Raw genomic sequence first — 26446 nt, forward strand, 5'->3', positions numbered from 1 at the left:
AATATATCAATTTCACTCCATTCCTCTAAATAACACACTACACAACATAAAATACACCAAGCCACACAAAAGCTGTTTCATCGATTAACCCCTTTTATAGTAAAGACACAGAAGCACTGTGCAATAAAAAGCAAATGAGAACACTTGAAATCAAACAAAGAGAAGAAGCTGGTCAGATCTGCACTGAACCAAAGAAGCAAGCACAAAGCCATGAAGAACAGCCTATACTTTAGATATTTTTGAGACAGAAAATTCATACTCATATTCAGCAAGCACAGCAAGACTTGTGGACAGAAAATTCTAAAATGTTAACATTTCTAAAAGAATTCCCCAAAATTTGAAAAAACTACCCTCAGTGCACAGTCCTGCCAAGCTAAGTGTCACATCGGGTGATCCTTATTTAATAGTAATACCACTGAAATAATAAGAATTAGTCCACTAAAAGTTAATTGAAAAGACAGCCAACTTCTGTGCTAACAGCGTACCAATATACCCACAACCCAAACTTGGTATTGTTGTGCCCACAGCCTGATTCGCCTGATGAAGAGCAAACAGAAGAAATACGCACCCTCAGAATCATCCTCCCTAGACAAATGAGTCAGAGCCCAAACTATGCCCCATGTTCTCCTCCAGCCTCCTCTTGACCTTTCAAGACAATTTCCACCTCTACCAGGGACCACAGCCTTGTTGCTGGCATCCATAAGGACATACCATTTTAATGATTCATACAGCCGCTGTGACAAAGGTAGATTCATTGTGAAGCCTCATAGTTGATTTTCAATGCTTTAGATTCAACTATCATGAATGAAAGTGAACAGCAGTGTATCCTCCATCAGTGATAGGTAGTAGCATTGGTACACCTTAGGTGACACATGCGCTGCTGGAGAGAGGGCAGCGGTACCCAATTTTTGCCAGGCGCACCACTTACCTTCTTTAATGTTACAGGAAGGCCACATGTGGGTCTTAAGCACACATTTATGCAACTGATCTGGCACTTCCAAGCAGCACAGGCCACCCCATGCTCACAGAGCACAAACACAAGACGGCACGGCTTACCCCAGCACCCCCTGGCCACGCAGAGCCACAGGAGCAGGGAACGCAGCTGGGAGCAGGCAAACGTTGCCACCACAGCTGCTTACTCTGTGGTGTAGCCCACTTCTGAGCTCCAGGCTAAGCACCTCAACATGGAAGGATCAAACACAAACCTTAAAGACACCATTTCCCTTTGGCACTCATTTGTTTTTCAGGGTTTCTTCTTTCTCCCTAACATTCAGTGTTTCACTGCCAGTCCCTCCCCCATCTCCTCCAGTTTTACCACACAAGGAACTGATCACCACACAGTCGTCCTATTTAGTGGGACATATTATTCATAACAATGAATCACAACAACTCTGTGTTAAATTCTCCTTTGAATTTAAAGCTGCAGGGTATGAAATTTTGTATAGACAGGTCTTTGCAAGACAACACTAGGAGCAACCCAGCAAAGGGAGAAATTGCTGACCGTCGCTTCGTTACCAGCAAAGCCAAACACCAGAAGGAGTTAAGTATAAACCAAGGATAGTCTGTGCAGTCTCTGCTAGGGACTAATACATAACTTTTCTGCTCTTAACCTGAGGGATATTAATTTTAGGATACAAGACTACTGTAGGGTAAGACAAGAATCTTGTATCCCAAGATTAATTCCACTTAGCTGGGAAGTCAATGGGATTACTCAAAGTGAAACATGCACCAAATGCTTTCCTATATTGAGCTTTCAGTACACCAAGCCAATTTAGTGCTTTCCTCGTCACCACAATCAAATAAATCTCTAGTTTTGGCTCTTCTGTTGAAGGGAAAAGACACAAAGTAGATGAGTCAAATTTGTAACTAGCACTGAAGAAAATGAGAATTTTTATAACTTATTCCAAAGAAAAATGGTTCCAGATCTCACTGTAGATACAGAAACAGTAACTAACACAAACTACATTGGCATCCTTTACCGACACAGCTTTTTGCATCTCATCCATATTTAGAGATATATAGCCTAGCTGCGCTGCCTACAGATCTGCAAGAAAGAGCTGATGATTCTACCAAATGATAAGGTGTCATTTTTACTATGGGAAGTAAGAGAGAAACACATATAGAACATATGATAGCTTACATAAAGTATATTTTCCTTTAACATGACTCTATGTTTACATTTCAAATGTATTCAATCACTTTGTGCTAAATGCTTGGGTAAAAAAGGACTGATCGCTGTTGAAGTATTCTGTAAAACATTACTTCCATCCTATCTGTACAGCACATAAATAAAAAGGAGAGAAAGAAAATGAAATTTCATGTGGTATACAAATTAAACATTAAAAGCTCTCTTAAAATCACCACCAAAATATAGTACTTACATCCAGCCTTTCATAAATAGATTTGCAAAAGACATCTGTGAATCTCTTGCACATAATGAGGTAAATGAGGTACGGAGAATTCCCAATATTCCCATTCATAAAAATGAACCTGTGACCATCTGTTGAATAACACTGCCATGGTCATAATACAGGGCTTGGCATAATTAATTTGTTTGATGAAATTATCTTAATTGCCAAAATCTTTCAGTAACCTATCAATCCATTTTTATCCAAAGAACTCAAAATAATATAAAAAGATGAGTACTAAGAAAATACAAACTCTGAAGATAGATGGCAAAAGAAAAACATCATGCAGTTAACAGTGATCTTCTAATTCCAAGTAGATTTTCATAAAGAGGTGAAAAGAGCAAGTCACAAGTCTCCTCTTTTTTTGGGAGCTTATGCCCCTGCTGGAGTATAGCAGTGTGCTGGAGGTTTCATGAATGCCATTACCTGTTCTTAAGAATAATAATTTCACATGTAAGTCAATCCTAACACACAAAAGACTTCTTCAACCATGTGAGAAAATGGTTGACTTTTCCAGTAAAAACTAATAAAGTCATCTTTGAAGTAGAAATGAAAGGCAACAATATAAATGAAACTGGAGAGAGGAGAAAAATACATCCCCAAAAGATCACCAGAAGCAAAATGTCAAGCTCTATGCTCCAATTTTACTCCTGCTTGAGATATTTATTATTTTTCTTTCCCACATCTTTTCAACTCAAAATGAAAAAAACACAGCATACGGATAAACCATTTATGTAGAAAACCACTTAAATGCATGGCATGCTGAGAATGTTAAAAACTAAGTTATTAACAACAAAGGCACATAACACTTGGTTTCATTAAGCAATATTGTCCCAGATTTCTATTTGTTCCATAAATGTCAAGTCTACATTCTGAAACTTGTATCATGAAACAACCTTTGAAGTTTCACCCATTATGGATCAGAGATGTAAAGTTATGGAATCCTTCCATTCTGCCATGTGAAAAACACAAGCCATGATACACTGAGAAAAGTCTATTGCACAAAATAAATAACAACTCTACATCGTGGTCATGGATCCCAAATCAGTAAAGATGAAACAGATTTATAGTTTATCACTGATTCACTTAACACCATCATAAAATTCAGTCTTTGTCCTCTCTTTTGCCCTCATTTTGTTAGTAAAATTAAGACAGTCTTTAATTCCCATGTCTCTATTAAATTAGAATTTCTCCGTGGCAACCTGTCTCATGGATACATAAAGCAGTTTAAATAAAACAGAAGGCACTACAAATCGTAAAGAAAAAACACATTATTATTTTTAGGATGTCACTAGTTCTTGTATCAAACATACATTAAAAGTACTCAGTTATAAGCATACAGATATAAGATTAAGACAATAATAAAAATGTCTTATGGAAACAGCTACAAAGTACAAAGTGCTATTTCCAAAGCATAGACCAAAGAAATGTACTTCCAACCAGACTTGTACACCAAACATAACAGTATTGGTGCCAAGCATATGCAACTGATCATTTGGAGATGAAAAGCAGTGGTAGAACACCAGGCTGGAAGATTGAAGGCTTAAGAGTTTATTTTCAAACTCTGCTAATATCTTCTGGAATAAGCACCTATTCATGTCCCATGCCATCCTCCTATGTGTGACACTTATATCTGTATTTGAAACAAAAATAACTTCTTGCTGCATATTCATTCTCTGGGTCCCAGTAGTGGTCAGGGTCTTTCTGTACAACTACAGTACATTAACAACATTTATCTGTATATTAACCAACATTGAACTACAGTGTTTGGACGCTCAGGGTACAGAGACAGAGAGAATGTGTGTATTTATGTGCCTCTCTGTACACCTGCAAGCCAGCACTATCTTCTCTGGGATTACAATAACACATTCACAGCTACAGTTCTTGCAGATCATGCCAAACTGCAAAGTAAACATTTTTGTTGCTTTCACAACCACAGAAACAAAAGGACAAAAAAAGTGGGATGTGTTCAACGTCTGTTCTTACTTGCACGTGAATGGGATGATGACGGCACATGCATTGAGTCAACGACACTTTTTCCAAAGTGACACTTTTTTCCAAAGACTGTTGTTGGTTTTTTGTTTTGTTTTGCTTTAAATTGTTTGTGTGGTATTAAACTAGTAATGTGCTTTAAATCTGTTTCTTGGCACAACAAAACACATATAGGTAAGAAAACAGTTTGTAGAAAGCAGTTTAAAAACAAACTGAAAGAAAGACAGCAATATCAATACAAAATCTTAAAACAGTAATCAATGTTTTCCATTAGGTCAAAATTGCAAGCACACTCTGCAAAGGGTCCAAAGCATACAGTGGGGGCTTCAGGACAAGATTATCACTCTCCAGATAAAATATCTTGTCATATTACCTCTCGGAGAAACAGTTGCACCAATTTACATTGCACCAATGTAAGCAGCGACAGTGCAGTGCCTTTCTGCCAGACATCCTGTTTCAGCCATTTCTGCCACATGCCCACACACATGGACCACGAGCACACAGCCTTCTGGGGACCTACCAGCTGGAGACCCAACAGCTCCTAAAACAATATTTTCGTAGATAACTGCTTGTCAGCATTTTGTAGGAGGCTTCCTAGAGCTCTGAAGAGTTGTGAGCTGTTCCAATTCCTGTCTTTCCCTGAAAAGGCCAACCAATGCTATGATGCATTTCAAAATCAAGGCATGGTGTATTCTCACCTGGGGGTAATTTCATGTTATAAACTATTCAAATCAAAACCTGTTCTTTTCATACGGCCCAGAAGAAGATATTAACTTAAGACACCCATTGTCACTTTATGGAAAAATCATGTAACATCATAGGAAAAGCCTGACTGCTATGCACAGGCCAAACAAAATGGGACTCTCATCTCATGTGATGATATTTGTCATTAATACAGTAGTAATGACCAACCCATCTTAAATAGTTCCCCAGGTTTCTTAAAGAAAAACATCGTCAGATAAGTGCAATGCTTAGAACTAGGCCACTATCATCAGCTTGATTGTCTGAGACTTGGGACAAGCAACTGCATCTACAGAACAGAACAAAGAGAGCACTTTCAATCTCTATTTGGGAAGGAGATTTCACTACACAGCAGTGGTAGATATGACCCAAGGTACTGTTCATGCCAGGACATATTTTGCATGAGGGAACCTGTCCTACGGTGAAGTAGAGGGGCAATATACTTCAACACCGTACTGTTCTAAAGTTGCTTTAAAATTCTTCTTAGTTATTTCTCAGAGCAAGAAATTCTGGAAAACACATTTATTAAAACCAAAAACATGCAGGAGAGATGCAAAAAAGCATGCTACGCAAACAACCCCAGATGAAAAACAAACAAGCAGAATGTTCCAGCAACTGGGAGCTAGTTATTAAAAAGCAGTACAAAAAGAATACAGGGATTGTGTGGATTCCTGTCCCTTTCTTTCCATTACAGGTAAGGGCTGAGGCCCATGGGGATGACCCAGAAGTCTCACAAACATTGTCTTGTGTCTTACCCAAGCACTGTGTTGAGCAGCTGGTACATGCTGCCCATGCATAGGGACCTTTAGAGGGACATACCGTGCAGCCTGCCTTCGGGCAATGCATGTACTCCCTGAAGAGCTCCTGCTGGAACTCTTGCTCTTCCAGCTTCTTTTCCCCAATATGCAGTCTCCCTGCCATAGTTTCTCTGTCCTCTTCCCTAGACTTGTCTTGGCAATCAGAAAATCAGTTTAGTTTATCATCTTCAAACTTCCATTTTCCTGAATGCATTTTGTAAATTCCATTGTCCCTTCCCATGTCTCTCTAGAAGTCAAAAAGCAACATGTTTTCCTTGTTTTCCATTTGTTGACAGGAAAATTTGTCAAGAATCGTCACTTATGTTGCCAGACATCTGATCAAATGCTTCAGCTATGGAGCCAGAATTCTCCAACTGTGGCCTTGGTAAATTTGTAGCATCTGAAATGAAACATAGGAAAATGGTTAACGGAGACACTGAGAAACTGCAGCAAACTCTCTATAGCGAGGAATTAATTACAAAAAATACCTCTCAGTTCACACTGGATTTTCAGAGCCTTTCAGGAAGACACCCTGTGCTCAATTTCTAAGTGCTAAGGACATAATCATAACGATCTCCTCCGTCACGTTTGTTTCTTTGGGGGCCAGGAAGGGAAAGGAGGGCAGGCAAATACATCAGGCTTTTATCAGAATGTGTGAGTGAGTAGATGCTCAAATGAGTCAAAGGATAAACACCACAGACAGACTCATAATGGAATACTTTCTACAGACAGCAAAATGCTTCAAGATAACCTGCATCTGGCTGTAGTCAGTGAAAGAAGTCCTAAACAGAAGGAGTGTGGAGGGAGCAAGACTGGTGAGTTTGCTCTTGTTCTCTCAAACAAGGTAAGCAGTGTGCCTGAGCTGAAGACAGGAAAGCAAATCCACACCAGCATCAAGGGAGATCAGGATTCAGACACTTGGACACCTTTGTCCTTAACAAAGAAATCTTGATAAACTAATCGTGTGAATTTAGGTAAATAAGGGTAAATTACTCTGCACACCATTCTGCTCTGAAATTTAGTCTCTTGTTGCTTCAGGTTCTTGGTTGGTTTCTAATAATTACAGTTGTGCTAGAAAAGTCAGCCTTAAATGTTATTTGAAGCAACACATGAGCCAAACTGTAACTTCCCCATAGCTCTTACTGCTTGGGGCCTAACAGCATCCACTGGAAAAAAAAAAAGGGTGTGGAGTTGCAACTTCTACTATAAGAACAAGTCATATGGATGGGTGCCTTCCTTCTCTGTAAAAAACTGCATCTACCCACTTTATGAATAAAATAGTGGCACATCTATGATCCCAGCCACCACGCATGCAGACAAAGCCCCAAGTTAAGAAAAACAAAACAAACCAGAGGCAGTAACATACCTTGTGTAGATTCCCTTATTTCCTGAGCTTCTCTCCTCCCAAACCCACTTGGCTGCTGTCTCTGGAGTTTCTGTCTCTACAAAGAGAACTGGATGCCCAGCACAGTCTCAGACATGTCCTGGTCTGTATTCAGATCCTGAGTCTGAATGGAGTATCCTTCTCTTCTCCCAATAGAAAATTTATGGGTACCCTTCTTGGTGCTGATTCCAAGTGCCAAAAGTGAGGCAGGATTTTCTTCCATGTCTGGGAGGTCTACTATCATCCCAGACATCTTAACAGCGCATCTTCAAGTTCTTTATCCTCTCTTGGTACTGCCCCAGGAAACAACTGGTACACTGATGGACAAGGTGCTCTTAATACTTGGCTATCAGAGTCCAACAAACACTAACACCACCTCAATGTCCTGGGCATTCCCACATGCTCAGTGTTACCTACATGAGGCCAGTTTGCAGGTATGATTGTTTCTTCTGGAAATGTTCCAAGAACATCTTGATAGATACAAACAAATGTGTACATAGCGAAGACTTCCAAAAAAAGTATCACCTCAAGTCAATGGAACAAAAACTGGACCACAGAGGAGCATGGTAGATACTATGCCATGACTTGATGTCCGTACTTGAGTTAGCCTTGTCCAGAGCATGAATAATTCACACAGTAGTGTGACCATGTACCACTGCTAGCAGATGCAGATGTAGTTCAGTACTTTCCCCGGAAGAGGTCCTTACATAGGTCTGCATGCCAAAACTCTCGAGTGCGAAAATGAGGTAAATCAGTATGGAACTGATCAGTACTGATAGGAAACCAGCATGTGACAGCATGCCATAAACCTGCTTTTCAAAGGTACTGGATCAGCAACAGCTGGGCACACATACCCAAGCACTTCCAACAGCAAAACAGAAATCTGTAAAATCTGCCATCAGAAAGCCAAGTGTAAAAGGCAGACCTACACCACAGACTCTTCTGTCTAAACCCTCATGAATGAGAACTCTTTTGTTGGGTATTACATTCAGATATGATACAAGAGCAAAACCGAAACTCTCTCAAAACCAAAAAAGAAGCATTGAAACACACCCAAATGTAAAACACTCAAAAACCTTTCTCCCAACAAGGATGCTATGGAAGGTGGTGAAGCTGGAAAGTCTCCAGAATGAAATGGCAGCCCAGCCTTTGAAAGGTGAGTAGATAAGGTCTGAACTGTGATACAGACCTTGTGAGAGTCCATTGACAACTTCAGGCCTCCCTAGCCCCTGTCAAGTACCCTAGATCTACTGCTGCCTGAGAGAAGTCAAGACCAAGAGCCAGGACTCAGAAAATGCCCTTTTCTCCAAGCTCCAAGCATAGCTCTAGAAATGCAGTGTTGTGACTAATTTGATTCCTGAGAACATCCTAAAATGCAGGCTCTCACAAGGAAATGTGAGATTGCTCTTTGCAGGAATAAACTTCTAGATTTCATTAAAAATAAAATCATATGTAAATTCAGCATATAACACTTTAAAGATAATTACATAGGACTGAGTAGTTAATAAGTAGATAAACAGTGGGGAAAATCTCATTCTAGCTCAGATCATCAAGCAGTACTGCACATGATCAACTTGCCTCTTACTTTAATTTTAATGGATTACGAAACAAACACACACGAGATCAAGTTAATGTGAAGAGTCCACTATTTTTAAAGAAATTGAGTAGGAAACTGTTTGAAAGACTATCTTGTAGGTTTTCATTCTCTGAAGTATGTTTAGTAATAGAAAAAAAGCAACAGCTAGGGAAGACCCCATTACAACACATATACAGTATAGATATGTTTATACAGCATAAGCACTTCCTGAGAGCATGATGATGGCTCATCTTCTGTTACTTCAGCATGGAACTAGTAAGCTAGTATCAGCTAGAGGAGCGTTGCATACAACTGTCTAAAGTTTGTTGTGTATTCAAAGGTAACACAGGTTCTTCTTCGTACAAATTTTAGGTATTATGTATCCATAAAAGCAACAGAAAGTTTGGAAAGTGAAAGAATAAATTTCCAACAGCAATTTTATAAATAAAATCACTGTTAAAGTTTATTCACCTCTGCTACAATATCAAATTAAATCACAACTGCAAAGTGCATATGACAGTAGCCAACACCTGAAACTTCAAAGAAAGCAAAAATCCTCTACTATTCCACAATAAAAATGTTCATTTCTCTCGTACTGTACACAAAGAAAACATTTTACTGATAGTTGTAATAACACTCTCATAGTCAGAAGTTCAGGATCTAATTACCATCAACTTAATTAAAACTGATTTCTTTTTATCGATTACTTAACTTTCTGATGTTGCTCTAGCCCTATAGCCTTAGGGAATGTTTTCAAAGATTTCCATTAATGTTATGACTTTTTATATTAATTAAGCTATTCTGATTACTTTGCTATACATCTGCTAAGTGACAAATGGTAGAGTTTAAAATTGTTTATTGTTTAAAATACAAATCTTTATTGTTTAAAATACAAGTCCTAATATTTGTGGTTTTGCCCCTTTTTTTCCATTCCTTTCCCTTTGCCCACTCCCTCCACCCCTAAGAAAGTTCACATATCGCAAAAGAAGAGTTTACAAAAAGCGTCTTTTTCCCAACTATCCACACAGTTAGTGAGCTGCTTTGTGCCCACTGCTCAAGTTTCCTGACCGAACAGATATGAGACCCCAATCTAACAATCCTTTCCAGTCCTCAAAGCCTGTAAGAACAAGATACCCTTATGTGAATGATAGTCCTATTAATTTTAGTGGATTTAAACTGCATGAAAAACTAAGACAAAATACTTAAGTGTTTGAGAAGGAGATGTGAACAGGCTTTGCTTAACTTCAGCCTAAATCAACAACATTGCAATAAACTACTCCATGAAATACTAGACCTCTGTTAACTGTAACTAAGAGAGCAGTTACAATTAAAAAAACCCAAAACAACAACATCATCTCATTATGCTAACACTTTTAAAAAGTTGTATTTCATTTTTATAGTCTTCACAAGACTAAAACACTTCTTACATCCTCAAAATTGAGAGGAGATAGGAACAGTTGTTTTGGAATTATAATTTTTTAGTTTTTCTTTTTCATTTGCCTGTCTGTAAGCTGAACTAATTTGGCACTGTTGAAAAATAATTTTCATAATGTTATGCTTTCTGTTAATACCTGACTTTCCATACTCAGTTACTGTTGCTAAGCGTTAATACTTATCATGCAACCTTAATCATCCAAAGTTATTCAAAAACCAAAAACTATTCTGATTTTATACACTGTGCTGTCAAATACGGTATAAAAGAAAATCACTTAACAAACTACAAATAAATATGAACAGCAAGTATACCCAGATTCTTACCTATCTGTAGAACTTCTTTCAAAACCTTTTTTTAATTTTAAGCCTCACAGAAATTTTCCAACACAAATGCTTGCACAGGAAAAGCAGGGATGTGATAATATAAACAATTCTGCTGACTTGAAAAGCACTTAAACCATCAGACACTACTAAACAAAGCACTAAAAATCCTCTAGAAATGCCTTGAAATTCTGCTGAGATCTTATTTGTATAAGACAGACATGCTAAAGGGAAGACAATTGATTATCAGTCAATATGACCTTACCTGCTTAAGTGCTTTCTTTGTGTGCTGCTGGAAGGAAGATACTAGCTTGCTTTGCACCGGTGCATTAGTAAGGCTTGAATCACGATTGGAAGACATTTCTTCAGATGTCTGTTTTGGGCAAACTTCTAAAGGGGAAAAAAAAAAAAACATCAGAATACCATTATAGGGATTATCTTCCCTGTATCTTGGAAAATCCTGAGGATGAGAAAGGAAAAAAAAAAAAAAAAAAAAAAAAAAAAGAAAAGGAAAAAAAAAAAGAAATTTAAAAAAAAGGCAAAAAAGCCAGTGCCTGGAAAAAAACAACTTCAACTAATCTTGAGGTCCAGATGTCCTGAAAGTCTGCCCATATTCTAAATAAATGCATTGCTTCAAAAATATTTGTACCTCATCGTACCCTTTCTATGCAGTTCTGGAGGCCTTGTATATTTTGCCTTCCAGGTCCTGAAAGGTAACTGAAATAGTTTAACTATGGTTTTCACACAGAAGCTAGACAAAAATTATCTTCCTCACCAAGACATTTCTAATGGATTATTATGTGGCTAAATGTGCATTTATACAAAAGACAGTGATGACCCTGTGTTCTAGAAATATTTATAAATGTGTAACTTCATGCCAGATTGTAAAGGCTTCTTATGAGCCAGATTCTTCTATTTTATAAGTACTTCTTTGTAAAGCAAAGAGCCCACTTTCCTGTTTAACAGGTAGACTGGAATATCCTGCAAAGAGGAGTGCGGTTCTCTCAGGTGCTATGCACTGTTGCTTATCAGCATCCTAGATAATACATGTTTTAATGAACAAATACAACAGTGCTTGCCTTAAACAGCCTCTTGAATAGATGTTGCGTGAGACACAGAGAAAGTCTCCTAGTTAAAAATAAAAGGAAATGTGATTTTTTTTTTAACAGTTTTATTAAACAGAAATGAAAGGTGTAAAAATAGCTGGAGCATCCCATTAGTCTTGATAGTCAGCAAGCTTGACTAAGGGGGCTGTAAAAACCTTTCCACTCTTGATGCCTTGCACTACTATTCCTCTCACTAGTGTCCTAAGATTGCCCAGTTAAAACAGCATTAGCCTGGATCCAGAAATTAAGCAGCTTTTCTTCAATTCTCCTCTGCTGACTCAAGTCAGTTTGTGTGTTGCCACATCTTCTCTATAGTGTTCTGCAGCTGTATATGGTTTTCCAAGGTTTGCCATACTTCTCATACCTACCAGAACAGTTTGAAGACAGACAAAGCAGCTTCAGACACATGCCAGAAATAATTTTAGACCAATATTTCTGTTTGTCTATGGTTTTCTCCTCCCATCCTTCAGTGGGATGAGCAGACATCTGAAATAGCATTCTAACTCCCTTGCCTTTAGCAATGTTTCATAGAAGAAATAGTGTAATCATTTTTTCTTCGTGTTTGTAAGAAAAAAGCAACAATTTAGCTATCAAGATTTAATGGCAACAATAAGACACGTGATATTAAGCATTTGTTTTCACACTGCAAGAAAAAAATAATTAATACCTCACAAACAAGATATTGCACTCTGTTTTATGGCATTGCCACTATGTCAGGATAATTTTCATATTAGATTAAAAATTTTCATTAGCAGATAAGACAAATCTTATTTTGTCACAAGATTTATAACTGATATTTGTCACATTTTTTCCCTTATACTTGAAGGATTTGTCAAAATACACGAAGTTGCAACACAAAACAGGTTCTGAGTTTAGACCACCTCTTGGCTTGGATCAATCTTTTCCGCATGATGAGCAAAGCTTACTATCAAAAAAGACAACTTAAAGCAGCAGCAAAGTGTCAGCAGAAAACAAACAATAGCTGGTTTATATAATCTAAATCACTGCAATAGCCAAGCTCCTGAGAGAAAGAACATGTACACCAAAATAAAAACCTGACATTTTGAATTACCCAGCTTTTGTCTTTTCTTTCAAATATATTTTTTTTACTGTTTTCTAGCAAAGTCTGAGAGTCAAAGAACTGAAGGAAAAAAAAAAAAACAAACAGAAAAAGAGAAAAAGTGTGAGCGCACAAACCCCAGAGCTAGAAGAACAGAGCAGATTTAGAAATGTCTAATGAATGGAAACTCTTATGCACTTAACTATCCCTCCTAAGAGAGGATACAACATGACCTGTCTTGAAAAATCTATTCCTGTTCTCTGGAATGACTGCAACTCCTATTACTGTCTTTTCAAATGGGAAATTCTGATTTTCATGACTCTGTTCTAGGAAATTATCCCAGAGTCTTCCCTATTTATTTTGGTGATAAAGTTCATCCTGGAGAGGTTTGGCAACACTAACTGCTGATGCTCAACAATACAACCATTATTGTCAAAGTCATGATACAGCACAGGAATAAAACTAAACAAAGCTCTATATTAATTTTGCGCTTTCATTGATTTTTCTTCTAACAATAAGCCCTGAAATTGTGACAGGATCTGTTAGATGCCATTTTTTTTTATTTTTATTGTTACTTTGATTTTACATTAAAATAATATCAATGTATTGGTTTCTTTTGCTTCTGATTCTTTAAAGTTTTGACAACAAAGTTAAACCAAGGAAAAGGGATTGTTCTGCTGAGTGAATGGAGCTGAAACCCACTGAGACAATAAATAGCTTTCCACCGCTGTAATCTTTTCTGCAGACATAGAATAAATACTTCACTCCAGGCCGATTCAGTTTAGTACAACCCCAAACTAGTTCTTTCAGGGTTCTGAAAACCAAACTTTTTCCTGTAGTCTACGATTAAAGAAATAGGTATGTGAGGTTGAAATCCACTGCTTAAAAGTTTAAAATAACATGGGGAGCAGTGAAAGTCAACTTTGTTTATTAACAACTAATAATATGTCCTTTCTAAAACATTTTGTAATTACAAAGATTTTCCTTCATATATCTAGTAGCTTAAAATAGTAAGAAGCTACTTTAAATATTGTTTTCCATGTTTTAGTTACATTTCCATTTCCATTTCAAACCATCTTGATACGAATCATGATAATAAACCTAACCATCTAGTAAATAAGAGATAGCATTGCCTGTTTTCCAAAAGTGGAAGAGAAAAATAAAAATCTAAATACATTGCATTAATTTATACAATTGCTTAATAACTTATACAGTCTATTCACTTTACCAGCAAAAAAAATACTAAAATTTATATACAGGTTTTATTTAGAGGATAATCGAGATATTGTTTGCAAAACAACATGAATTGGCTATTCTATTGGAAAAGAAATACAAATATGGGACAATGAGTAAATTTATTCTTTAAAACACATTCTGCTACTTAGTGATTTAAATCAATCTGTGCCAAAATCTCACTATACTACAATGGCTGTGACCACAGAAAATTGGGTTTATTTATTTGTTCATTAACATAGATAAAGTCTATCTGCTTTTCTCTGAATGAGTCAAGGTCAAAAAAGAGAAAAATATGACAGAAAAATATGTGTTTGAAGTGAACACTGACAATCCTCATGAAAAAAACAATGCCTTAAGAACAGAGCAGGCAGTTATGCTACAGGAATCAAAGAACAGAGTAAAAGAAGACCAAATTCAATAAAAGCCAGTGGTCGTTGTACATATGTACAACTTTGGAAAGCTGCAACTACTCTTGCTCATAAGCACTAAAGATGCATTAATATTATTGGAACCGTATTTTCTTCAAAAGATTTCTCAGAAAAGAATGCTAAAACCACACTGGATGCTAGGGAGGTAAACAAAAAAAAAAAAGAACCCTGAAAGAATGCAGCAGATGAAGGAAAAATATTTGGGTAGCAAATAAAGAGCCTTCACCATTACTGCTACAGTAGAAAAAGAGAACACGAGCAGTTTTAAGCCTACAGGAGGCATTTCCATTTAGTGAAGAATAATTAAGCTCCATTCTTTAAACTGGCTTCTTTAAGGCCCAGGACTGAGTGAAGGAATAAAGCTAAAAGCAGCTACTAAGACATAAACTGTTAGGTTATGAGCTGGAAGAGCAGCTGGGTTTCTGAAGATAAGACCTCCTCAGTGAGTGCTCAGAGAGTGTTAACATGAATGATAGAATTAGAATTACTTAGCAAAAAGAGCATGTTAAAAACGTTTCTAACAACCTCCATTTAAAATAACTTCCTCTCTTCCATTTTGTCAGGCTATCATTTATAAAAATCATCAATGCTATATATTTACTTTCTAATTTTACAGGCTATGTCTGTAATTTTTTATTACCTTTTACCTTCCCTGACCAAGAGATATGATACTTTCTAATATTATATTAGAAGACATGTTTCTTCAAAGAAAAAAAAAATAGAAATACAAATTAAAATTATTCTGTCTCACTGCCACTGAAAGTTATTGGGAATAATTATAAACAGACTTACGTAATTAGATGTACAGAAAAGTTCCTGGAGTGCTTTAAGGGGCTTATTTTCCCAAAATTAATAGCACAATTAATTCCAATTTCAGACAGATCATACTGATTTAAAATCAAACCAGAAAAATCAACAGCACTTTACTTCCTTCTCGGTTACAGAAACCACAGCAGATGAGAAAGATTGTTTACCAATGGCCTCATTACGAAACACAAATTAATATTGCTACCATATGCTAAAGAATTAAGTCTACCTCAAGCACAAAATATACACACACACTCTGGAGATATGAAACATCACAGAGAACTCCCTTAGGAAAACACAAACAAAATCTCTCACTAAAATATCCATAAAATTCAATGTTTTCTTTGGGTGACACAGACCTATACTTATATTGACATAAATGGTCAGGCTTTGCTGACACACATGTATCAAGTAATTCACCTCCACCACTCTTTGATCTCTAGAGCCCAGCTCACAAAATCTGAACAACTCAGAAGTTGACTGGTGCCATCAGCTCTTGAATATGAAAACCAGTTTGGGAGTTAGTTAATTGTACAAGTTCACCTTTTTAAGCAAAAACAGATGCATACATCAAGGACACTACTGTGACTGTAATAACCTTTTTGAAATGCAATAGGAGCACCATGGAAGAATAAGTAATATTAAATAGTATTTTTTGGAAAAAGACATCAAATACCACATCAGCTTAGTAGCTTGCACTGCATCACATTATATTCTCAGCAAGCTTTTGAGTCCAAACATTTCATAGAGTTTTGAAAACTGTTAATCCATATTCCAAAGGAAGTCAACATTGTCCACTACAAATATACAGCCTATCATCACTAAGCCACTGATTAACTCATTAACTCTATTGTACAGCAAAACAAGCAGATGAGAAAGATCTCTCCCTCAAGCTCCACAGTATCTTCTCCAGTTCTTATGAGTCCGCTCCAGTGGCAATGAAACAAACAGAAGTTAAACTTAATCCAGGGGACAGTATTTTTATTTTATAGCTACTTGCAGTGAGATTAAGAAAAACCAAAAGGTGAAACACTGTCTCCTTCTGATGCATCATCCAAAACTCTGTATGTTCGAGCTGCTATTCTGTTACCACCCTCCTGCATTCAGGAGAGCCCATCCCACATCCAGATGTTGCCATGTGCAACAAACATATTCAGCAGAATCACCCAATATTATTCCCAAGAGCCGAGATGCTAAGGATAACAGGTTTCCCTGAACTGGAAGAAATTCCATGCCTGAAAAGGAGCTGAACATCTAAATGTGGACTCAGGTTTCAAGCAATGATGAACATTCATTTCTCACTACAGGAGTTATCCTAGTGGCTTCCTAGTCCCAAAAGCTCAAGTGTTCAAGAGCAAAGTAGTTACAGAGACAAAATTTCAGGCTTCAGCATGAATCTGATCCTCTATCATCCATCATTTTGTCTACTACCTCTAAGAAAACTGCTTAAGAAATTAATTCTGCCATTTCATGTTTGTAACTCGTAGTTTTAGGAAGTGCTGAAAATCAAAGTGTCTCAAGAGGAGACATATATTGCTCATATTTGGGCAAACATCAGAACCTATGTTTGGGTTGGGATTGGGGAAGGAAGTCACGCTACTGTAGGAATTGCCACCTCCTCCAGAGTTACATCATTGTGCATTCCACTGGCTTGTGTGAAGACAATTTTTAATCAGCTCCGCTCTGTGGCTGATGGATTAGCCCTGGCTTCAGAAACCCCAGCAACGAATGGTTTTTGAGAACAGAACAACCTATTGATGGGCAAAGGGATATTATAGTCACCATTTTCCCAGGCAACAGTAATTGAGATTTTAATTCTTTTACCGACTGCATCTTTACACGCTACCCTGTATTTGAGGGAAATGGAATTTATAAAAATATATGAGGCTGCTAGAGAACTTCTGTATAAATCCCATTCCAAACAAAATCAACTGTAGCATGAAGAGTTTCTTTAACATATGCCTTTGGAGAAGGTGGGGAAAGAAATACAAGTCCTGAGGTGTGGCCATTCCAGTTGTCAGTTTGGCAATACTGATGTGGAGTAACAGCTTTCACTAAGTCATGTGTTTCTAACTGTGAGGAATGTTTATATTATTATGCTAATAAAACTGTTCAGTAGCCTGCATTTATACTGGGAAAAATATGCCTGCTGGGGAATAATGTGTTTCTTCTCTGAGTGTCAGCTGGTACTTTTTAATCCAAAAGCTGGAGACTATAATCTAAAAGCCCACAAACAGACTGAGGCTGTTGCTTAGGGTTCCACCCTCTGCTTCTACCTAACTTTAAAGCAGCACTTTTTAAACTCTTGCTCAACAGTTACTGATCACTCTGTCAGAACTGAGGCTTCTGGACTCTACCACATTTGAAACAAGAGCAAATAGAAATGCAACCAGTTAAGAATACAAAGTGCAAACAATGTCCATTCTTATATAGATAACACACATACTAAGGCTGAAAGGAGACATTATATCTATTGACTTTTTCTAAAAAACAGGTCGGACAATTTCATCAAGTGTTTTTTGGACTGAATTGAATGTTATGCCACAGAATAGTTTCCTGGAAAGAAAACAAATACCAGCTTTAGTGCGAAAAGTTTAATTGAAAGACATCTTGTTAGATTCAGTCTGTTAGAGGAATTATTTTCTATAGAAATACCTTTTCTCAAATATTTACAAGTCAATCAAGTCACCAACTCATCTCTGATAAACTGACTGTCTCTATTAAGTTTCACAGAGCAAAGAAGGTATTTCTTCATTCAGAAGTTCTTGAATCTTTTCCTATTTTTCTTAATTCTTTCTTACAGCTATGACAAATGCAATACCCTAATAATCATTTAACTAGTGCTATACCCAAAGGAAACATTGTGCCTATATTCTTTAATCAGTACTACCAGAATTATAGTCCAAGAACTGCATTGAACTAATTAGCAAAAGCATCTCATTCATGTTCAATTCATTTTCTATTGTGATCTTAAAATGCTTTACAGATTTACTGATTTATTGAATATATGTTTCCACTGCACAAATGTGACCTTTTTTCCTTCACTTTAAAGTCTAAAAAAATTCATGCTGTTCAACTGTAATCATTTGCAAGGCATCAAGAGAGGTCTCAATATTGTTATTTATTATCAATAAATTTAAGCAGGAAGGATTTTATATTTTTCAAAAAGTATTGACAAAGATATTCAATGAAGAGTGGTCAAATCACATCCTCAAGAAAATAGCAAAAATTCCTACTGTGGAGGGCGATTCCCACACCTTTGCAGATCTAGTAATTTGTAATTTTCAGTCCATTTAAAACTGGCTACATTTCTCAGGCATAGTGCTGTTATTAAGCCAAGCATTCTACACTGTGAATGAAATCACTTATAGAATTCTACAGATATATCAACAGATACCTTTAACAACAAAAGTTTCAATCTCAAGAAAAGCTATTATCAAATATGTTTGATAAAAGTATGTTTTGTATCAGCTGACTGATACAAGATAGGCTGTCTCCAATGCATTATTGATCACATCCCTCATCAGCCTTTCTATATGTAATATAGAATTGCTATTGCCGTCCCATTTACTCTTTTTAAATATATCCAGTGCGTGACATTAACAAAAAATTAAAATGTCTTGCTTTCGAAAAGTTAAATATATTGCAGTTTTCCAAGATTTGTTGAAGATGAAATATGATGGAAAGTTCTTTGCTCTAAAAACAAGTTAGGTGTAATTTACTGCTCTACCCCGAATATCTAAAAAATGTTTAATTTTAGCAGCTGCTCTTTTATGTCAACATAAATGCTAGAATTATTTTTATTACTGTAAACTGCGAAAATAGCATGCAGCCTCCTCCCAGTGAAAACCCAGCAATTTTCTACTTCTGGCATTTTGGTATCCTTATTTACGTCCCACAACTCCTAAATAATTGCCAGGTTTTTGCCATGATTTTTGTTTGTTTGTAACAAGTAACATCAACTTCTGCTTTCTGATCTGTAACTGTATTTACACTGCTTTTCACTGCTGTATTCTTTCTCCACTTAGGAAAGTGTACTTCAGCTAATTGCCTCAGTATCAGACAGAAACTGTTGAAGAACCACAAATATATATTAACATGTTCACTTATGCATGCAGTATATACTATATAAGCATAAAACTACTGCACAAGCAGAGTCTGTTAACTTATAACATATCAAAGAAAATGAAGAAGCAGAGCCATTTAATAATTCTTGACTTTTGTTTTTCCACGGAGTTTCAAAACTTCACCACTAAATCCACAACAGCCTGTCTTAGGTAGTTCTGTTACTCCTATCACCGAGCATGTTGTGATTTTTCAATTGAGCGATACTGAAATAGCAGTATCGGTCCATTCCAGGCGCAGCATGGACACTCCGTAAGTTGTTTGAGATCAAAAAGGAAGTCTGCGGCAGAACAGCAACATGAGTTGAGCCTTTTCATGTCCCAGCCGTAAACAGGACACCTTCTCACTGTATACAAAGCGAGCCAAATCAGTATGCTGCAGTCCAGCAGTGGGACATGTTGTGAAGGGGCAGCAAGTTTCTTTCAAAGGTCCCGGGAAGCTTGATTTTTGTATAAAGCATTCACTTTATAAGTATTACGTGAGTGTAGTTTTAATAAGAATAATATTAATTTCTATTACTTGCAATTAATTTTAGGTCACTGAAGAACTGTGTTTTCTTTATGAGCAATTATTATATTTCAAAAAGAAAAAATATTTCTAAGGTTGCCATTTTCAAGTTCTTCCAATGTTTCAGTTTGTCATTATCTCAGATTAAAAAAAAAGCACAGGATTTGATACTTCGACATGTCTTTATGTCAACATGGCACTCAGGAGAATCTCTTCCTGAAACAAAAAAAATACAAACCTTTGTTCTGTGCTCAGAATCCTACTGAGGGACCAACCCCACATGCCTGCACTGAAAACAGTGAGATGTCTGTCTGACAACCGCAAGTCTGAAGCCCGGTAAGGCAAATTACTGTTTAGCTGTGGTGCCTAGAACAAAAAAATTGTAACCCAAAAAATGAACTACTCAAAACAAACCCAACAGCACTACTCATCGTCTTTTACAAACGTAACTCAAATAAAGGAACTTGGCCTTCCTGATTTCTGTATAAGGCCAAAACAGAGTGGAAGTAACCCAAAAATAGTTCCACTGAGTACAAAACATTATTTACACTGCTAAGAAATTACACCATGTAAATCTTAAGTAAACAATACTTTTTCTTTTCTCAAAACATGCCCTCCAATATTGAAGTTAAAACACCTACCACCATTTTCTTCTCCATTATTATTGTTTGTCTCAGCCATTTCAGTGCCATCTAACTCAGATTCACATCCTAAATCCAATGTTCCATCAGTAGGGCATGTTGATTCTTCTTTCTACAGTTAAAACAGAAAAAGAAAACCAAAATTAACAAGAAAGAATCAATCATGATTCTGCTGCATCTCCGAAAATAGATTACTGCCATGTACTCTCACGCTTACTTTTCAAAAACCAGAATAAAATGCGTTTGTGAGTTACTTCAGAGAAAGACATAAAAACAGACCTCCACGAAACAATCAGCAAATCAAAACCAAAAAAGCTGTTCCACCAAGTCATAACATACTCTTTTTTCAAAAATGTCAAATAAAATATAAGATCTTCCTCTTTTCTTTTTTTTTTATTTTTCTTTTTTTAACAGAAACAGACTTGTTTGGCTGTTAAAAATCCTAGTTTTGCAGTTGAGTGTCCACAACGCTGCAGCAAAACACAAATCCTTTAATGTTTCTTTTCTGCCTTTGCCTGTTTCCTGAATTCAAACAGCTGAAGCAACCTGGAGCTCACAAGCAAGGGAGTGATTGTGAATACCTGGATTTATGCCAAGAATATCTCCCGATTTAAAGAAAAACAACAGCATTTGTTTTAGTAAATTGAGAAATGAAGCTTCTGGAAACTATTCATTCAATCTCAGATACAGAATATTTAGTTATCAGGAGCAGACAAATTCATATAGCTTCATATTTTTTAAACCCTTACATCAAATACATCTGTCATAAATTACAAAAGATGCTTCCCAGCGGCCCAAAATTTTAATTGACTACATTTAGACTGCCAAACATATAATCTCAGTTTCTTGTTTCTCACCTCTGCCTCACATTCCTCCACTCCTATTGTGATGCCCCTTTAAGTCTGACCATGTACAGCAAGAAAAAATTTCCACCCACAGAAATCATCATATACATATCAAAAAAGAAAAACAAAGAGGAAAAGGAATAGAAATAGCATAAAGGTACAATTCTATCACTGTAACTATATTCCTTCTCAAAAGCAATGCTGCAATCTACAGATTAAAAGCTGATTTATATTAGACTTGCAAATAACTTTTCACTATAAAAAAATCAAACATTAACACAATTACTTAATGAGAAAGTCAGTGACCCTCTTGATCTCACTGCTCATAAAAAAGGGCCTTTCTGTGTACAACTCTGAAAGATCAGCATTTTAGCTAAGCTACGTTTTTCATACCTTATGCCAAATTCAAGAACATGTATTGCTTTCTAGGATAAAACATTCAACGTTTACTTCCAGTATAAATCCTTTTAAAAGACATCTGAAAGCAGTTAGAAGGACTATCAGGTCATTTCCTCTCCAAAGAATCTAATCTGTTTACCTTTGTATCTATTGAGACATTCAAAAAATGGATTAATAGAGCTACGTACTTTCCATATACAAAATTTAAACTTACTTTGAGAGCGTAGAGTCCTGACTTCCCAGGGATTTTGAAGAATGTTCCATCACCTACACGAGTGTTAGTATGAAGCATTGCATTCAGGCAAGCTAATGGAGAGGTTCCACTGAAAAATAAAATTGTGCAGTCCAAGATTGAGTGTCTCTTGTAAAACTATTCCCTCGGTCTTTTTTTTTAAAAAAACCTCATGCCTGCCTTGCCTAGCCTTTTTTTGCCCTTTTTTTTCTTTTTTTTTTTTTTTTTAATTCTCTCAACCCTGAAAACATCTACATTACAATAACAGGCCAGTTTCAAACTTAATCATATGCATCTGTCCCCTAGGCTCGAGGCAAAAAGTCTGTGAATTATAATTATGCTTTTCTTCATACAGCAACCAGCTCCACATTCTAAGAGAACCAAAGTCCAAATATTTATGTGAAATTACTTTGTAAATAACACCATGAAGCCACATTTTTAAAATGTTACAGACAATGTGGCTGCTGCACATGAATGATCAAAACAGGACCAAGTTCAAGGGCAGCTGCATCCCATAGGATGAGAAGCAACAAAAGAATAGTAAAGAGCCCAGGAAGAACACATTTAAAATGAAAAGTGATATACAGTTAAGCCATCTTCTGGCTTAACACAGTCAGCACGCATTACTATACATAAATCCAAGCATGTTTTCTAATTAGAGTTGTTTCAGAGATTAAGAGACTGACCTACTCAAGGTAGTAATTGTAATATCACTGTGGAATGCATGTTAAGAGACTATTTTAAAAGAAACACAATACATTAAGAACAGTACATGTACAGGGATGTCTTTGTGTTTTATCCATGTTTGCATCAGAAAAAGAAAGCAAACGTTTCTACCCTAGCTACTCTTATATTATTCTGAAAAGTTGATCTAAGAAATGATGGGGAAAAAGGTAGTCATACATGGTTTTGTTTAATTTAAATTTTAAAATTAAAGGACAAGATTTATAGACGTACTATCACATCTTTGTCCTCATTTACTGACTAATGTACACGGTGTACTCAGGGACTGAATCAGAAACTGTGCTTCTTCCCTGGGGTCCCCAGCCTGCACGCACGCTTATCTTTAGCCACGTAAATATATTCCACTTGGTTAAGTGGAACAATGCCTGTGCGTTACATTAAGTGTGCTGCTAAGTATTCCAGGATTAATTATACACTCAACTATAAACCAGGAATAGGGCTTCAAAAGTCCATCAGAAACTACAATTTGTTATTATACAATATTGTAACATAACATGCAATATTTGTTGAAAATTGCATGACTGACATTTTTTTATAGATAAAACTGGGCCGAACTTGTCATCTTTCATACAAAGATTTCCATGGCTCTGTTTCAATAAAATTCATCCTTACTGTACATGTATTAATTTAATGGCAAGATGGTTAGTGTGGTAATTGCTCTTCCAGTAAAAATTAAACTATAAAATGTCCTCAGGACAGGAAGTCCTGTCCAATATAATTTATTTACTGATGGTCATGTAATGTATCACATTGCTACCTCTAAAATAAAAAAGCACAGGTAAAAATGCTGCTTGCTAATACACAAATCAGATATTTAATAGATATCTATTTTATGAGTATTCAAAATATACTCAGCACTATGAAAATTCTGTGAAGTATTGATTGTTTCTCTTTTTTTTTTTTTTATCCCTGCAAATAAAACTAATTCCACATCTGGTTTTCATATAACACTATAACAGAATACAAAACTAAATTGGGTAGAACTATAAAAATACTGCTAGCAGTAGCACAGAAAACATAAACTCATTTCATTGACTTTAGCAATTACTTAAAACAGTTTTGGAATAAGCAGGATACTTCTCTTTACACATTTTCCTTATTCTATTAATGTTTGACAAGCAAAGACACAAAGCATTTGATAGAACAGTTCTAGCTGCATAATTTCTTCCATATGTTAACATACATAACGTGAAGCAAGTTCGACTCTCACAGTGTTGGATCTTTTTAGTGAAACATTATCACAGATAAAGACTTTCTCTGCAAGACAGACAGAACTTGCTGACTCTGCAGTGGAAGACAAACTCAATATATCAACAAGAAACAAAACTCTGTGTGTGTATGTATGCATGATTTTTATTCTTCTCCTGTTCTGATGTAAATATTCTGGACTCCACACTTATTTTTAGATATCATTAACGAATTAAAATGATACGAGATGAATGAACCCCAAATAGACGATTTGGCAATACCTCATGACCACTACTGTGCTCACAGCAGATATCTTAATCTTCAAAGTCTTGCCAACTGGCAAGTGGACAATAGAAACAACTCTCTGACTTACAACGAAAACCATATCAGCTACTGAGCCAAGCAGTACTTTAACTACTGCTATGCTTGTTTTATACAGATATCTGCAATTCCTAAATAATTTGGCACGCAAACAAAGGGCCATATCCACCCTTGATGAAAATTGGACTTGGGTATGTCTATAATGAGCACAAAAGAAACTGCATATAATAAAGTTACAAACAAAATCATAGTCTGGACACGGCGGGGTGGATTTATTTTGAGCTCGCAGCTCACACTGAAATTCCATGGTGTCCTTTATCATTGCTATTTTGACCCATGTTAACCAATGATTTCCCTGTTCTCCTGTCAGCAGCAGCATCCTTTAAAACACTATTGTTAAAATTCCCAAACATTACCCACAAGGGATGCTGGAAACACTTGCAGTACATGCTTTCACAACACATGGGACCATGGTTAGAAGACCCAGCAATCAAAGATCGCATGATGCAGACTGATGTCTGAATCATAGAGCAGTTTCTCAGGGATCCAGACTACTTATCGCATGCTTTCTAAATTCTCCTACAGCCTGAGGACGTGTTCGTTCTGCTGAGAGCTGCTGGCATGTATTAATACAGCAGCCAACGACTGCCAAATATGAGGCTGAATATCTCTGAATGTCAAAAATTGCACAGTTTGACCTAAGTTCTCAAAACACTCCAAATCAGTTCAACTTTGATTCAGTTAAATCAAATTTGATACAATAATATTTAACTTTATGGCTTGATATCTGTGAATTTTTAGAGCCATAGCATATTTTATACCAATATGCTGCAAGCTTTGTTGCCCTAGTCTACACGTGAGGAATATGTTCACCATTTACAGTCTTCAGATGCAGAACTTCCATACGATTTATCACCTTTTGGGTGAGATTGCTTTAAATCATTGTGGTCATTCACACATGGGAGTCACCCTCTGTGGCAGTATTTAAGATTGATAATCTTCTGCTTCTATGTTTATTTTATATGCATATACATATACACACACATACAAGCACACTTCCAAAAATATTTTTAAAAAATGAAAAGTTACTTACTTTCTGTAAAGGCGACATGAAGTCACAACAACCGGCAACACAGGAAAGAGAAAGAATTACCAATTAGTCTTACAATATAAAAGTTGTTCATGCAATTTGATAATTTAAGACACCAAGTATTTCAACATTTCATATAATCAGAATCACTATAAGTTGGTAATGATCAACACATCCTTCTAAATAGAATCACAACATTCCTGTACATTATCAAAGCAAGCTTATCACCCCAACTCCTCCAGCCAACAGTATCTCCATTATTTTGTGATTCTGGGCTCCCTCTACTGGCCATGCAGCCCGTGTCACCTAAATCGAAATGTTGGACTACACAGCATCTACACACAAAGCTCTGCAAAAACAGGTAGGCAAAATACAGATTTCAGTTCCCTTCTCCCCTGACACTCTCCCCAAAACCTCACAAAAACCTATAAGAACACCAGTAAAAACACTATTTTTATATTTTAAACCTCTCAAACACACAGTTTTGGCAGAAAAACCCTGAAAACCTCTACAGTTATACTTTTAATTCCATAACAGTCTTTGCTAGATTGCTTGCCAAGAGAAAGAAAAAAAAAAAGTGATCTTGGAAAAAAAAAAGTTTTAAATATGGAAAATAAATTTACTAAAGCCAGCCTATCCAGACAATAAAGTGTGGTAGACAGTGAAATTTTCCTGATACTGTGCAGACGAGGCACCTCAGTCCTGCCACTGGCAGTATTTCAGCCACTCGGCTCCCCCCGCACAAAGCGCAACCCCCTCCAGAGCTCACAGGGGTTCCCAGTGTGTTCCTAAGTTGAACAACAACTGCTGTAAGAGGAGCACTGAGCTGTCGTAAATGTGATCGGTATTTATTTGTTTGAAATCATCTTCTCGTTTTATACACATCCATAAATAGTCGCGAGGGAGCAACAATTGTTACTCACTGTTGGAAACAAAACCAAAAGGCTTCAGAACTAATTTCTAGACTTGATATGAAGTCACACAGAGTAAAACATGCTTATAATGCATGTAAGTTACACCACTTTGGAAGGTTTGCAGGGTCTCTGGAAAAAAAGACTCTAAAG

The 26446-nt window shown here is 36.5% G+C and overlaps 1 protein-coding gene across 5 annotated transcripts in view; it reads right to left on the reverse strand.

The window, feature by feature from the left end:
• Nucleotides 1-26446, reverse strand: part of ASXL3 (ASXL transcriptional regulator 3) — a 131412-nt gene that overhangs the window by 53287 nt on the left and 51679 nt on the right. Inside the window, exons 4-6 of one of the 5 annotated variants that reach the window (XM_065830325.2) lie at nucleotides 22022-22130; nucleotides 20564-20675; nucleotides 10919-11043 (exon numbers count right to left, since the gene is read on the reverse strand). In XM_065830325.2, the coding sequence (XP_065686397.1) occupies nucleotides 10919-11043; nucleotides 20564-20675; nucleotides 22022-22130 (346 nt within the window). Of the gene's footprint in view, nucleotides 1-5960; nucleotides 6339-7304; nucleotides 8132-10918; nucleotides 11045-20563; nucleotides 20676-22021; nucleotides 22131-26446 lie in introns of those variants that run through there. The other 4 variants (XM_065830324.2, XM_071804156.1, XM_071804157.1 and 1 more) reach the window with 4 other exon arrangements.

Source organism: Patagioenas fasciata, chromosome 2 (genome assembly GCF_037038585.1).
Source record: "Patagioenas fasciata isolate bPatFas1 chromosome 2, bPatFas1.hap1, whole genome shotgun sequence".
Taxonomy (NCBI): domain Eukaryota; kingdom Metazoa; phylum Chordata; class Aves; order Columbiformes; family Columbidae; genus Patagioenas; species Patagioenas fasciata.